We start from the raw sequence: 15964 nt of genomic DNA on the forward strand, positions 1-15964 counted from the left end.
CAGTCAAACCTGTCTATAGCAGGCACCCAAGGGAGATGAAAGAAGGTGGTCATTACAGACAAGTGGCCACTATATGAAGGTCTTTAAAATGGTTATTCTTGGGGGGGGGGGACTTTTTTTTTAGTGGCTGCGTACGGCTGGCGGCTGTTTTAGACAGGTGGCTGCTAAGGCAGGTTTGACTGTATAACGAAGTATAGCATGTAAACATGATCATGCATGTGTCTAAATCCTGATTGTGTGTGTACCTTGTAACTGATACCCTTCATCAAGATTGGTATGATTACGATAACCAACTGGATCTGAGACTCACCTATCCATTGCATAAAAACACAGATCCCCAATATGCCAATAATAAGTACTATAGGATGCAATTCAAGTTCCCCTTTTTGTTCTGGTATTCTGATGACATTGGTTGGTTTATATGTTCTGTCAAGTATTGCCTTTACAGACAAAGAGTCTTTTAGAGCAAGTTTACAATAATGACACTACAAAAAGTGAAAAAAAAAAAAAAAAACTTCTGTAATGTTAGTTGTTTCAGCCTCCTTGTTGTCATTCTGACAGCAACATTGCTAAGTTGCAAATGAAATGAATCTGTTAAACCAACAGGAGCTGTTGGTGGGGAAGCAACTTTCAGACCAAAGCCCCGACCACAGACACAACATATATCAGGTCAGAGTTCAAGGGCACTCATCTTAATACTGACCCATGTTCTTGCGCTTCTGCCCATAAGTGACCTTCCCATCGAATTCATCAGCCTTGACCTTCATGGACTTGTCGACCTGGTCGATGGTGACCCCGAGGTGGTCCTCGATGTCGCCCAGGTATTGCATCTCGTTGTACCAGATGCAGCAGCCACCGTGCTCCTTCAGGGTAGTGTTGTAGCAACCCCGGCCGCGGTTGGAGCATGTGTGGTACCACACCTACAGGCAAGGCACGCATTACAGAAGAGAGCATGTTGAGATGTTTTTGGGGGCAAGTTGGCAAGGAGGAGAGAGGTGCGCAACATACTAGCAAATGGTGGGCAAGATCAAGTACTACTACAAATATCAGCACCCAGAGCAGTGCATGAATTAAAGTAACATGTAGCAGCCACGAGGCCTGTAGACATAAATACAGTCTGTCCATAGCGGCCACCCTAGGAACACAGAAAAGAAAGGGCCATTTTAGACAGGTGGCCACTAGAGACGGAGTGTCTTTAACATGTCTTTTCTCTGGGGAGGATTTCTTTTAAGTGGTCATATATGGCAGATGGCTGCTTTTGCAGTGCTATTGACAGGTGGCCACTAAAGCAGGGTTGACTGCATCTCACTGGCACTGGCAATAGCACTTGGAGACCATATGGCAGCAACAAACTACATACTATTAAACTCTTCCAGTCTTTTGGCTGCATATCAGTGGACAATATCATTGACATTCTAAGATGGCAATCCTGAGGGGAAAATTTCCACACACATAGATATGTGGATCCAGTGACTGCAGAATGATAGGCCAGCACTAACTGAAAGTTTGAGGAAATTTGGATTGAAGTTCAAAAGTTCATTTTCTGCAACATTGAAGGAGCCACTTGACTTACTTCCTCCAGAATGTGTGGAGAATATTAACTGCCTTGACATATCTCCCAAGCAGGTTAAGGGGGTTCAGCAAAAGATAAACTTTGATCAATCTCCCTCTAGACCTGTAAGTAGAAAGTGTAGAACAAACCTTTTCAGGAATCACGGACACCAGTGAGATGGCCAGACCCATCCTGCAGGGGTGAGGTGGAGTAGAGTGGAGGGGTGGGACACAGGGGAGTGAGTCAGGTGGAGAGGTGTGTTAGGGTATGGTGGGGGTGGTGTGGTGGAGATTGGAATGGCGAAGGGGTGTGTTTGCATGCAGTGGAGGGGTGGTGTGGAGTGAATAGGAGTGGTAGAGGGGTATGTTTGGGTGCAGTGGAGATGTGGTGTGGAATGGATTGGAGTGGTGGAGGGGTATTTAGGGTGCAGAGGAGGGGTGGTGTGGAGTGGTGGAGGGGTGTAATAAGAAGCAGTGGATGTGTGGCGTGGAGCGTATTGTAGTGGCGGAGTGCAGTAGAGTGGAGGCGTAGAGTGGAAGGGAGGTGCAATGAAGTGGATGGAGTAAGGGGGGGCAGGTTAGAATGGGTGTGTGGGTGAAGGGGAGGAAGTACAGTAGGGTGAAATGGAGGGCAAAGGGTGGAGTGCAAAGAGTGGGTGCATGAAGGGGTGGGAAATGTAGATAAAGGCATGTGGTGGAAAGGAGTAGAGATAATGAATGAAATGGAAGGGTGGGTGCAGTGGAGAAGTGGCATGTGGAATTTTGGGATGGGTAGTATGGAGGGGGTACTTATAGACAGGATTGGTTGGAGTGGGGGGGGGGGGGGCAGGAGAACACGAGTCGCAGTGAAAGGTTTAATGGTGAATGAATGTGGGGTATTGGTGAACGGGGAGGTACGAGTGGAGGCATTGTGTGTAGATGAGAAAAATACATTACAGTAAATGCATGAAGCTATTGGCAGAAGAAAGCAGTTATTTCTCAGTTTGACATTTTGCCTAAACAATGTACTGATTTCTCATGACTGCTTTTAACTGATCTATCTACATCATAATCCATTCAGTCATATATTTTCAGTCCATCGTGCCAGGAACAAAAACTAGATGCAACGTAAATCATGAAGAAGCTTCTGCTTACACTTTGCCGGCTAAAATTCATTGACTGCCAAAATACAATAATTTGACCAAGAAGTTACATTATACCGTAATTATGTCTTGAGCTTCAACCACTCAGTTTTATGAAAATTGAAATACATACTGGACTGTTGTGACCTTTCACCTACTAATTTCCAGTGAATTCTACTTTTATTATAACTCTGTGTTTCTCAACCTTTTTTTTCAAAGCTGAAATAGCTTTGAGGCCCACTGGTTGAGAAGCAGGGTTTATACAACAAAATGGATTTCATAGTTAGGACGACAATTCACCTATAGACATTGTACACCTCTTCATACAGTATATTATGTTTCATGCACCAGTGATGAGACAACACTATCAAATATTTGATATCAACAATGAATGCTTAATATACTTTGTAAAAGAAATAAGTGATAGCAGGGAGTTGAAGGCAGAGAAATAATGAAAATATAGAAGAATTAGATATCTAATGAAAAATCACACTGTTTAGGTAACAAAAATATAGAAAGAGAGCAAAAAGAGCAAGATGAAGAGAGAGAGAAAGAGAGAGGAATGGCAGAAAAGCAGACTTAAATTTGTTGCACAAATGATGCTCTTGATCACACTCTCAGAGTAGGGAAAACAAACAAATCGACATCGAAAATGAGTTGAGAGTGGCATACCTCTCAGCTCGGCCAACACGTCCAATGCGGTGAACGTAATTCTGCTTCTCATCCGGCATTGTCACGTTGATTACTGCATTATGACATCATAACAGACAAGAGAATAGTCACAGATTTTGGAGACATTACGAGACAACAGCAGCTGATGGATATATTACCCTTCATGGACATAAAAAAGCACCGATCATTCAGTGTTCCTAGTAGTAGCCAAGATAAAAATCATGGGCATCCATACTTGGGGCCGGACTTGAACAAACAATCTCCTGATTTACTGAACGCATGTCATATCCACTAGACTACTACACTGCCTCCCTACAGCTAGTACTAGTAATTATCCCTTATAGCAGTACTAGGTACTGTGTTCACTAATTTGAATAAGAGACAAGAACAGTCTGTTGGAAATATGAATTCCACTTTTTCTTGCCATGATAAATTAGATATCCTTTTCTTTTCTTTAAAAAATCTACTGAAACGTAATTAGATGATTAAAAATAAAACAATGATACTACTGATTTGATTGCTAATATGTCTGTCCAACTGAGGATTTCTTTTGTACAAGTGTGACATCATCTTTCATACAGTAAAGAAAAAGCCTGGTATATGTATGACTGGGACTTGAGCTGACTTGCAAAAGTAATTCACTGGGGGGGGGGGGGGGGAACACTGATCAAACAAAGATTAAAGATATTCATAGAGCAAACTTTAGGGCCTCACTGCAAAACATGGTGACAATTTGAACTGAACAACGATACAGGCCAGTGTTATGCTAACTAGCCTTTTTAAAATCTATCTCAATAGTTGTCATGCATGCCGACAGCCTAAGTATACCTCACACACACACATGAAAATCAAATTTGTGTGGGGTGCAAGATGGGGTGCATTGGGCTACCTTTAGAGACTTACCGTAGGGAATTCCTTTAACGTCGATACCACGAGCTGCAACGTCTGTACAAATCAGGAAACGCACCTTTTTGTCCTAATGGGAGAAAACGTAACAATACAAACAATTTTCTGCTCAGATGGTTCAGACATTGAGAGAATACCTGAGAATGTACTAATGCATCTACCTTATCAACTGTCACATTGATAAGACTTGCAGGCAAAATTTGGATTACAATATCATTTGATGTCCAGGCATAATTCAGTGAATGGAGGGAAATCCAATAAATAGAATGGTAGATGATTCATAGAAATCTGACATGAACAAAAGTTGTGGGATTAGCTTCACATATTTTTGCAAGTAGGTGATATCATTCAAAACCATCTGTTCTGCAAAATAAAAGGATGCACAGAAGTACAGATAATAAAAGGGTTAACAAATGGGTACTGCCAAACGAAAGGGTCTAAAAAAGAGCTGGGAATTAAAGGGTTATAGAAACTGCTCTGCAAAATGAAAGGATGCACACAGGTTCTGAGAATAAAGGGGTTAACAAATGGGTACTGCCATATCAAAGAGTCTACAAAAGAGATGGGAATAAAAGGGTCATAGAAACTGTTTTCCAAAATGAAAGGATGCGCAGGGATAGTGAGAGTAAGAGGCTTAAAGGGACTGTACAGTACTGGTTGAGGTGGGGATTCATGTTTTGAACATTCCTAAGTGAGATAATGAAAAGCCTCTTATGAAATATGAAAGAGCATGTAATTTTAAGAAGGATTTAATGTTTATTTGATGAAAATTGGTGTTCAGATGGTTGAGATATCCAAAAAAGTGCTAATAATAAAAGGCGACATGCCACAACTGTATTAGGATCTCTTTGTTTCACCTTGTTTTTGGATATCTCAGCCATTTCAAAACCGATTTTCATCGAATAAACTTTTGATACCCCTTAGAACTGCATGCTCTTTGACATCTCATAGAGTGGTTTCTGAATATCTCGCAAAATGTTAAATGCTAAATCCTCACCTCGACCAGAACTGTACACACTCTTTAACAAATGGGGATGACTGAGGGGGTCTAGAAAAGAGCTGGGAATGAAAGGGTTATAGAAATGGGTATACAAAATGAAAGGGTGTACAGAGGTATTGAAACAAAAGGTTAATGTTTAATAGGAAGACTACAGAATATGAACAGTTTTCATCTTGCTCCTGTAAAGCTACATGTCTCCTCTATGACAATCACACATTAAAAAAGGATCCCCCCATTTTTTAGTTTTTGATCAGTGGTTGAGCAAATAATTTAAAGCTTAAAATTCCCTGCTGTGGACAACACTTTCCTAACTCCATCCCTTCATTTGGCAGCCCATGGGAGAGTTCTTGATTGTGGCTCATCATGATGACAAAGAAATACAGATAAACAACAGAAACACATTTTCGCTGATGCACCGAGAGAAACTTGGTATCTGACAGTACATGACGCTCCTACCATGGACATCCACGGCTTCCCTCACCTTGAATTTTTGCAGGTTTTCCCTGCGCTCCTGTGGCCTCCTGTCGCCATGGAGACAGACGCAAGAGAACTGGTGGTCCGCAGCTGATCGTGGACCTATCAGACACAGATTGTAATCAGTGTCAACAAGGTCACTTAATGAAATTTTCATTCTGGCTACAATGTGCATACAATAATTACCATAGAACATATCGGAATATGGAATCTGGTCTAAACTCACTAGGCTGTGCTGTGTGTGCTTAGCGATTCCACAGTTACCTTATGCATATTATTCCTACTGATGCACACAGACCTGTGTATCATTTGTGTATCGTGACACATGTGGCCATTTCAAGTAATCTTTGTTATTTATAAAAACCTTAAAACTGGCAAAGTGCATGTTCTTAAAATACCGGTACTGAACATTTTTCATGGAAAGTCTGCAAGACCATTCAAATTACTTTTGACTGAAAATGGTGTTAAACTTTTGATCTCAATACACGATATTTTACCTCCGGAATTTTCAGCTGTTGTTATGTTCATACCAGTTTGCTACACTGCAGCTGCAAAACAGTGGTATGTACATGACACTGTTGCATTCTTGGACTGTGAGTAGTTTCATCCGCATCTTACATCCTCTTTGAAGCCAGAGTAGATGCTTCTGGTGTACTGTATATAAGTTCTTTTTCACATGCAGATATTTTCGTATATGAGGAGCTCAGAGACATTTTTGTGAGATGTCTTCGTGAAGTGACATCGAGGCTATCTTAAATGCACTTTTACCCCGCCGCACGGCGATATTTTCATGTGTTGTTAAATTCGCGGTCAAATTATAGTCACAAAATTCGTGGAAATGAATCCCTTGTGAAAACAACAACTAATACAGTGCTACTAAAGCTACCATTCATTCTTGATACAGATGACTCCCATTGGGGCATTGTAACGAAGTTCTCGGGGACTGGTAGTTTTCTTTCATTACATCCAAATTTCATTTATTATACAGTCCGACCTCTCTTATCCTGGACATGTCAGGACCAGCGCTTGTCTAGATAAGGGATATGGCCAGGTATGAAAACTCAATGTTTTATACACGCAGCTGCCCTCCCAATGGTAGTCACATGTAATCTACTGCACGTAATGTACACTTAAAGGGAACCCAAACCCAAAGAACAATGTGGATTGAGTGAAAGCAGTAACATTAGTAGAACACATTAGTGAAAGTTTGAGGAAAATCGGACAATCGATGCAAAAGTTATTAATTTTTAAAATGTTGGTGTTGGAACTGCTGGATGAGGAGACTACTAGAGGTTATGACATATGAGTGGACAGCAATATAAAGAAAATATAAAGACAATTCTACAAAATTTTTCGAGAAAATTATACATTTCATCAACTTGATACTGACATATGTTAGGGGCAGCAATTATTCCACCTGCTTTCTGCAAGCGGTTAGTCGAGTGCTCTTTCATTACGCTAGAAAAGTGAATTTTTGTGGAATTTTCTTAATATTTTCTTTATATTGTCGTCCACTCATACGTCATAACCTCTAGTAGTCTCCTCATCCAGCGGTTTCAACACCAAAGCTTTAAAAATTCATAACTTTTGCATCGATTGTCTGATTTTCCTCAAACTTTCACTGATGTGTTCTACTAATGTTACAGCTTTCACTCAATTCACATTGCTCTTGGGGTTTGGGTTCCCTTTAAGTTCTTTCTTTGCTATCAGCGCAAAATTATAGGCAGGTATAATGAAAAGTTTTCTGTCCATGTTCTTGCGGCGATTTGGGGGTAGTGAATGTCTGAATAAATTTATTCAGATGAAAATTTGATGTGAATGCATTTATTGAGATGAAAATTTGATGTGAATGCAAATTATGTTGGGAAAATATGTAATTCATGTGAGTTTGTGTAGGAATTTTGTTTGAGTTAAGTCCCCCTTTTCCCTGAGACTATTAGATTGAAAAAAAAAAAAAATCATGGCGAGATCACCTCCAGATAATGGGAGGCCGGATAGGAGAGGTCAGACTGTAGCTAAACAGACGAAAGTATATAAAGATATATAAATGATAATTTGGGAACCTGAATTTTTACTTTGGTGCATATAAGACTTTGTTAAAACTGTGTTTGTTATAACTGGAGTGTACTGTACACAAGGTGGGGAAGGCACTCACCACCTCCCATATTCTTCAAGTACTGCTCGCAGTTGTCGCAGTCGATCTTGGTTCGGCAGAAGATGATGGCTTGGTCCATGCGGTGCTCCTTGATGGCCTGGACCATGTAGTCTATCTTCAGGATCTTCACCCCCTCCGACAGTGTCTCTGCATGGATGGAAAGGCAGGGAGAGACGTTCTACAGTTTAGTCAGTAGCAGCAGCTTCAGCATATGTGCGCCGGATCGGCGCTTCACGCAATTCCAGGTTTTGAGCAGCTCAAAACTCAGCTTTGTGTAAGAGTTTACACAGTATTGCGCTGTTTTACGTAAGTTTTGCATAATTTGTGTAGTTCTTACGCGGACAATGCGCGAAATATGCGTGGAATATCAGTGATCGTTCACAAAAATGTTGCCACTATCGCGTTCATGCGCGCATCATGCGCGATTCATACTCAGTTCATTAGTGATAATGCACAGATTATGCGTGGTTTTTCCGTGGACCTCAGTTGTCGCGCACAATCACATATTCGCCCTGTTTGGGGCCTTTGCGTGCCTATGCGCTGAAAGTGAGTGGTTTGTAAGTGATTTTTGTGTGATCTTTCCATAGTTCTTGTGCAATTCATAGGTGATTTTCATACGTAAATCAGCAAAAATTCTTGACAGAAAAGCACGCAAGACCAAATTTCTTGCGTGATTCACGCGTTTACGCGACTTTTGGGCCGTGTGACAGAGCCCTCAGATCAGTTGGTACAAATGCCATGTTATACTGGAAGCAGGGCACATTTTGCAGTGTTTTTATCAACGTGCAGTGTGAACAATATTGTCTGTAAGCATTCCATCCCCTACACTCTGTCCCTTGGATAGGACATTAAATGGAGGTCCCATGTGTGTGTTAGCCATGACACATGCATGTTAAAAGATCCCACTTCATTCCTTCATCGCAAAGAGCAGGGTGCCAACCTGCTGAAGTGGTCCACCTACCCACCCACACAAGGAAACGGGCGAATGATGCCGACCCCTCATGGTTTGTCCCAAGTGACTAGCAATAGTCAGCAAACTGTATCAATCAGGCATATTGTGTCGTACACTTGAATGAATCAATGTCAGCCCCTCAGGCAGACATTCTGACATTCAGACATCAGACACAAAATACAGGTCTCGATGTGTGGAAGTTTTATCCTCCCAGTGAAAACCCAGTGAGGAGAGGTCTCTAGCAAACACAAATACTCCATAATACTCCAAATTACCCCATGTGACAAGAAACAGTGAATGGTATTAAATCAGGCAAATTAACTCTTTATGTGCCACGTTCGCACGTCTGGCTCAGTCGACGGCGTGCCAACTTCGCATATTCTGCTCAACAAACAAAGCCGCCAAAACCGATCGATAAATCGCTAATCCCGCGGTACAATCAAAGCGTTTCTCGCGCTTTTGTTCCTCTCACATACAGCTTGCATTCTATGTGGTGATTGACTATCAAGCGGTGTTCCCAACTAGATTGCGTGTACATTCTAAGTTTCTGTCACTATTTTATGTGCAAAAGTCATGCCTTTACAGTTATGTAGCAACTGGTAATTCAAAAGAAAAATTGAAAATAGAATTGTTATACATTGTATACAGAAGCAAAGTTTGGCATTCCTCTTTAACTTTGCTCACTATTATGTCCAGCTTAACAGAAATTTGCAGAAGTTATACAAATTGGAAAAACAGAATTCTTTCTGAAAGCATGACTACCTTTGTGTCTCAGAATAACGTGGCACACAGGGGGTTTCCACCATGGCATATAAAGAGTTAAGCCACTTGATCGACTAGAACAGGAAGAGCAAATTTATTCTAACTTCACAGTCAGTGTGCTGTGCAATACTAGACTGAGCATCCACAAACTTTTCAACAAGACTACATTCATACCAGTTCTAAGCAGACACAAATATCTAGAAGGCAGTTTTGAAAAACACAAAGATAGAATTACGACAACTGAAGCAAGAGAGGATGAATGTCTCACCTCTGTCATGGCTTCCCCAGCGGGTTTGATCTTGTTTATGAACACCATCAGTCTGCATGGAGAAAATGCAAAACATCTCGAGTCATTTCACTGCCAAAGGCTCGTCTACAGTAAACATTTCTTTCAAACCAAAGTGATGATCTGAATAAAGATATGACTGTTAAATACTAAATGTCAAATTGTTCAAACTGATGAAATTCTTCTACCGAGTTGTTTTCATTGCAACTGATTTACAAAGTGCCCTACATTGATGTAATAAGCACTGAATTAATCAGTGTTTCTAATAGTAGCCATGACAAAAGAATACATGGGCATACATACTCGAACAGGATTTGAACCTATACCCTCCTCATGACCAGACAGGCACAAATGATCTTAAATTCATTAACACCAGCGAGCTTCCGCCCGAGAGCCAGAGCTTGTTGTAGTCCTTATAGCATTGACAAATTGCCCTATGTAGATGTAAATTGTCCTAAATCAATGTTTGCCCATGAATTCTTTTGTCATGGCTACTATTACGTTGATCAATCGGTTACAAATGTTACATTTACTAACAATATCATTTATCATTCAAGAGAGCGTCTAGAGTGAAACTAAATGACATTTCAGTCATGTGACTAGGAAGAAATTTGGGACATTGTATTCTGGATGTCAAAGTCACAAGAAAAATTACTTTATTACTAAAACTATTGCTAAAAACTACATTGTATTTTGCACACAGAGTTTATGTTTAAGAATCAGAAAATGACAATTAAATCAATTTTTGGTGAGAGATCCACCGTAACAAAGTAAGTCAATCACTGTGTCAGTGAATGAATGGAATCACTGGTTAGGAATCAATGAAGCCTTTATGACAAAAAAAAAAAAAAAACATATGAAGGAATCTATTCATTTTCTACCTACTGAGGAGATGAACTCACCTGAACCTTACCACCATTCCTCTGCCATGTTGTATCCTCTCTGGGATCCACTCTACACACCTACAATCAACATAGAAAACACTGAAAATGAGACACATATATACATGTTGTACTGTCAACAAGGATGCCAGTTTGAATCACAGAGAGAGTCTGAAACACATCTACATGAAGCTCCTTTGTACATGAAAAAGGCCTAACCTTTGTAACTGCCAGGGCCTGAATTCAGGCTTTTGCCTGAAAATTGGCATCCCTGAGTAAGCCTTGTAACAGTCAACATTGCACTTGCCAATGCCAAGGAAAAAAAACTCCTGATTTTGTGTTTATGTTGTTTTAGAAATCCTTTGTGTAAATTGACGCTCACAAGTCGGCGCACTGCCTATGTCAAAACAATTTCTTTGTCCCAACTGGGGAAATCCTGTATCAAGTATCAACTACCATGCGTATGTCAGCAAGTATTTTTTGCAACCAAAAACAATAGACACAACAAGAATACTCAATGTGGTTCACTCCTCTGCAGTATTGTCTTACAATACATCTATGAATCAACATGTGGCATACAGATACTTGTGGTTTGTGTGTAATCATGTCAAAACCAAATAATAAATGTCTGTGTCTTTTGTGCTTATCATGCTCCTTAACACACTCTGCATGATAAGTTGTTTCTGACTGTTCGAAGTCTGTACTCAAAATGAATTATGGAGGACATTTTAAGAAATCCCCTGATTTTCTTATTTCATTTGTCTCTGCTTATAGCAATGAAAGTGATAATGATCATTTCAATATGAGTATCATTGTGATTGTTAATCCCGGAAGAGCATTTATGGATGAAGTAATTTAACTTCATGTTCTGATCAGCATTTACACTTAGATTGCACCAACACTTCTCTGTACAGCATCAAAAATTTAAACGGTAACTTCAAGGAGACAGAGAGGTAACCAAAACTGTGCTTGGGTCTTGAGAATTTTGTTTGACTAACTATGACTAAGATATCATAACATGTTGTCCTTGCAGGATGCATATAACCTTATGTTGGTGAAACATTAAAGCCATCTCGCATTATTAAATTACTATAACTGATATCACATTGCCTTATGTGGTGACGGCATGGTTTAGATGTACACATGTGTTGTAGGTGTAGCATGGGTGTGGCAATGGGTGTGGCAATGGTGTGGGCAATGGTGTGGTGTGCAATGGTGTGGTGTGTAATGTTGTAGGTGTGGTGGAGATGAGGCATGGGTGTTGCAGGGGTATGGTAGAGTTGTGGCAATGTGTGACTGGAACACTGACCACATGGTGAACAGTCTCAGGAACACTGTCCTGGCCCTTCAAGTCAATCCAGGTTGGGAAGTGCATGATTTTCTCCTGTAAGAAATGTGATGAAGAGAAAAGGGGAAAGAAAAATAATTTTGTTTCTTACTGTACAAGCACTCAAGGATTGAACAGGAGCTGAAGACAACAAATTTTAGCTCATATTTACAACTTTTTAGCATTGAGAACAAATTCACGCAACAAACTGCTAAATATAACACTGCATATCAACAATAAATTGATTTAGTGACATTTTAGCCTAATGGTTGCAAAGGAGATTTGATTGTATTTCAAAAAGCATAAATAAACTAGAAAAGAACTCTGCGAGCACAGACCTCCGCCAAGCAGCTACTTTCCACCGATGATCTTGCTCTTCCCAAAGAGATTTTTCTCCTCTCCACCCACTGGGGAAAAGCTCTTTAGGCTCTTCCATATAGAGATCAGTGATTTCCACCCATAGGTATACATGCTGAAAAATCGCCTGATTTCCCAATATAGAAGCCTTTGTTACGTCATAAGCCCTCAGCTGTACGGCGTGCGCCTCGCCCTAACAGAAACTAGAGCACGCACTTTAGTGCGAGTTTGAAAACCTCAAAAATGCGCAGCTTGAACTCCCCAGTTCATTGACCCTACCTGTCAAAATATCAAAAACCCTTCATAAATTCAAAAAAAAAAAAAAAAAAAATCTCGGATCACTACCAAAATTTAATTACTTGTTACTTGTGTCATTCTGAACCTTTCCTGTAAGTTTCATCAAAATCCATTAACTACTTTCTGAGTTATTTTGCACATGAATGAATGAAAACATAACCTCCTCCCTTGGCGGAAGTAATTACAGAAAGTCTTACTAATGACAGACAATTTTCATAACTAGTCAGTCTGACAGGTGCACATTATGCAGGACAGCTTGTCATGGTTAAACTGATTTATCATATCTTCATGCATGACCAGCAAACAACTCAGTCTCAACCACCAATCTGTTAAAAATGCTCTGACACATATCAAATTGGAGCACAGTTCAATAGCAGACAGGCAATTTTGATGAATTCATATACAGTGTAGGTATGATCGTCAGAAGATTGTTGACCACTTACTGCAAGCTTCTTGACATCAAATGAATGGAGAGTGGCTGAACAGATCACCATCTTCAATGGAAAGGGGAAAGGATGTTAAATTTCTATCAGCCCCCTCTCCATCACACACACACAAAAGTATTGTTTATTGACATCACATCATAACTACCAATTATTAGACTGTATGAAAAATTTTAGGTCAAAACTTGTGTTTTCATGCCTTAATAACAGCAAATTTACATAAACCGATGGGGGAGGGAACTCTTGCTTCACTAATGATGGACAGAAGAAACATGTGCAAGTATCAATAATGTTCATTTTCTGCTATTGTAATGATATCTATCATGACATGCTTAAAACAGATACATGTTTATAGTAAAACTATGAAAGATATAAAAAGAAAAGTAGTTTCTATATAAATATAGGTCCACTACAATATTGTATACATCTCTAATAATTCTACTTCTTGCATATTCTATTTCATCCTTGTATCTGAGGACCTCTAAACACTGTGCATGAGAAAAGAGTTTAACAAACAACATACGCTTGTGATGTCGGGTCATAGTCGAGGTCAACTAGTTAATTTTTACCTGAAGCCTTTTGCCATCATTAGTAATCTTAGGAATCTGCTCCCACATGCGACTTATCTGCTGACCATATCCAGCTGATAGCAGACCATCCTGTGAGGTGGATACAGTAAAGGAGAGCCCTGATAAGTCATAGAAAATAATGAAGCAAACTGGGTAAAAGTTTTTACATGCAGGGTTTTGCAACAATCACTCTTCAACAATTTGTCACATATACCAAGGTACAGCCTGTACTTGTATTGAGATAACATTTCTATAGCCAACACACACATAGATATCAAAAATACATGCCAAGTAGAAAAGCACTTGGCGAGCACAGACCTCCACTACGCCAGCAACTCATTTCCACCCATACACGCATGCAATTTCCCCAAAATAGAAGCCTACTGTTACATCATTGCACAGCGCCTTGCCAGAGCAGAGCGCTCGGTTTAGTAGTGTGCGTATGTAAACCTCAAGTATACGCGCAGCTTGATCCCCAAGTTCGTTGACCTTACATGCTGAAAGATGAAAAATCCTTCAAAAATCCATAGAAATGCCTGGATCACTACCAAAATTGAACGAGGTGATCCTTGTGTCAATTTCGACCTCTTATGCAAGTTTCATTCTAATTCGTACACAACTTTTTGAGTTGTTTTGCAAACAGACAAACCAAAGCCAATGATCACTTAACCTCCTCCTTCCTAGGCGGAGGTAAAAATGTCTCTCTTTCTCCAGCATTTACATGAAGAGTAATGTTGACACTGTAGACTCACCGCTTCATCCAAGATGAAGAATCGCACCTGCAAAGAAATCAGAAATTGTAAAGTAGCTTGAAAAACAAAGTCTGTATCAATTACATTTTGTCAACAATTTTTTTTCTTCCCATGCTCATGGGCCATGAACATTTCAAGATAGCAGTAAAACTTCTCTCCAGTAACAACAAAGAGTATTACAAAATCTGAAAAACATGGTGTATAACATCAGACTAGGATTTAAAAAATTAGGTTAACATTACAAAGCTATAATGAGAAAAAAATATATATTTTTTTAATGGTAATGTTAATTCCCTCATTTGTAATGCCACTGAAAATTGACTGATAATTGACTTTAACCCTAACTAGGCCGGGGGGGGGCCTCCGAGGCCCCCCCCTCGACGTTCAGCGCGATGTATCGCGAACGTGAAAAGCTATCGCCGCGACGTTTCATGACTTTTTTCTGTCAAGTCTCCCGCATGTTTTGACACCAAATTTGCGATGCCCGGGCACGCGGTTCCGAAGTTTCGCATGAATATGTACATGCATGTCAGACCAAAAATTGCTCAAAAACGTGAATTCGTGTACAATTTCAATGGAAACTGTGCTTACAGTCAAATTTCATAAAAGCATGATTATTTTGGGGTTTTATTGATTAAAATCAATTAATAACATATTTTCTTGTTCGGAACAATGTCGCGGACAAGTTTCATCGAAAAAACAATGAAAAACATAAAGTTGAAAAAACAAAGAAATACATAAGAAATTCAAAAAACAATAAAATACTTAAGAAATTTTTTCGGATAGCTCAATTTTTTTCTCTTATGTTTGCTTAGGACACTTAAAAGAATATTTACACAAAAAATGTGCCCATTTGGAGCTTTATTTAGTGATTTATACCAAATTGTCCGATTTCATGCATCATTATGCATAAATTAGCATAATTTAGCATAAACGACAATTTTTTTAAAATCTAACTTCGTAGTACTTTAGATTACATCATAGGCAATGTGTGTGCCAATTTTCGTCGCGATCGCGCGGTCAATGGCCGAGATCTGGAGGGGGGGCCTGGGAGGCCCCCCCCCCCGGCTCTATGATCTACCTAAATAGCCCGGCCTAGTTAGGGTTAACCCTAAAAGGGCGGGGGGGGGGGGGGGGGGGATATGAATCAACCCCCCCCCCTCGACATTTTCCGCGACCATTCTGCCACGCAGGGGGGGGGGGTTGATTATTAAATCAAACTTTATCCTAGCAAGACCATCATAATGCTTTCAAGCCTCATCGCTCAAGAGTGCGCAAGCATGTATGTATAGGTGAAGCTACACTTTAATAGAATTATGACACAATGCCACCATTTTCTACTCCCTATTCCATTAAATATAGAGACAGAATTTACTGTTTCCTTTATGCAATATTGTATCTGGCATGGATAGTACTTTAACGTACACTAAGACATTAAAAATATCACTACAGCTGGAAG

The 15964-nt window shown here is 40.0% G+C and overlaps 1 protein-coding gene across 1 annotated transcript in view; it reads right to left on the minus strand.

The window, feature by feature from the left end:
- LOC140233148 (ATP-dependent RNA helicase DDX1-like) overlaps positions 1–15964 on the minus strand; it is a 36064-nt gene that overhangs the window by 2405 nt on the left and 17695 nt on the right. The window contains exons 19-30 of the mRNA XM_072313264.1: positions 14506–14532; positions 13754–13843; positions 13185–13235; positions 12070–12144; positions 10782–10841; positions 9862–9913; positions 7880–8026; positions 5732–5826; positions 4248–4320; positions 3345–3417; positions 1702–1744; positions 704–920 (exon numbers count right to left, since the gene is read on the minus strand). Of these exons, the coding sequence (XP_072169365.1) occupies positions 704–920; positions 1702–1744; positions 3345–3417; positions 4248–4320; positions 5732–5826; positions 7880–8026; positions 9862–9913; positions 10782–10841; positions 12070–12144; positions 13185–13235; positions 13754–13843; positions 14506–14532 (1003 nt within the window). The remainder of the gene's footprint in view (positions 1–703; positions 921–1701; positions 1745–3344; positions 3418–4247; positions 4321–5731; positions 5827–7879; positions 8027–9861; positions 9914–10781; positions 10842–12069; positions 12145–13184; positions 13236–13753; positions 13844–14505; positions 14533–15964) is intronic.

Source organism: Diadema setosum, chromosome 9 (assembly GCF_964275005.1).
Source record: "Diadema setosum chromosome 9, eeDiaSeto1, whole genome shotgun sequence".
Taxonomy (NCBI): domain Eukaryota; kingdom Metazoa; phylum Echinodermata; class Echinoidea; order Diadematoida; family Diadematidae; genus Diadema; species Diadema setosum.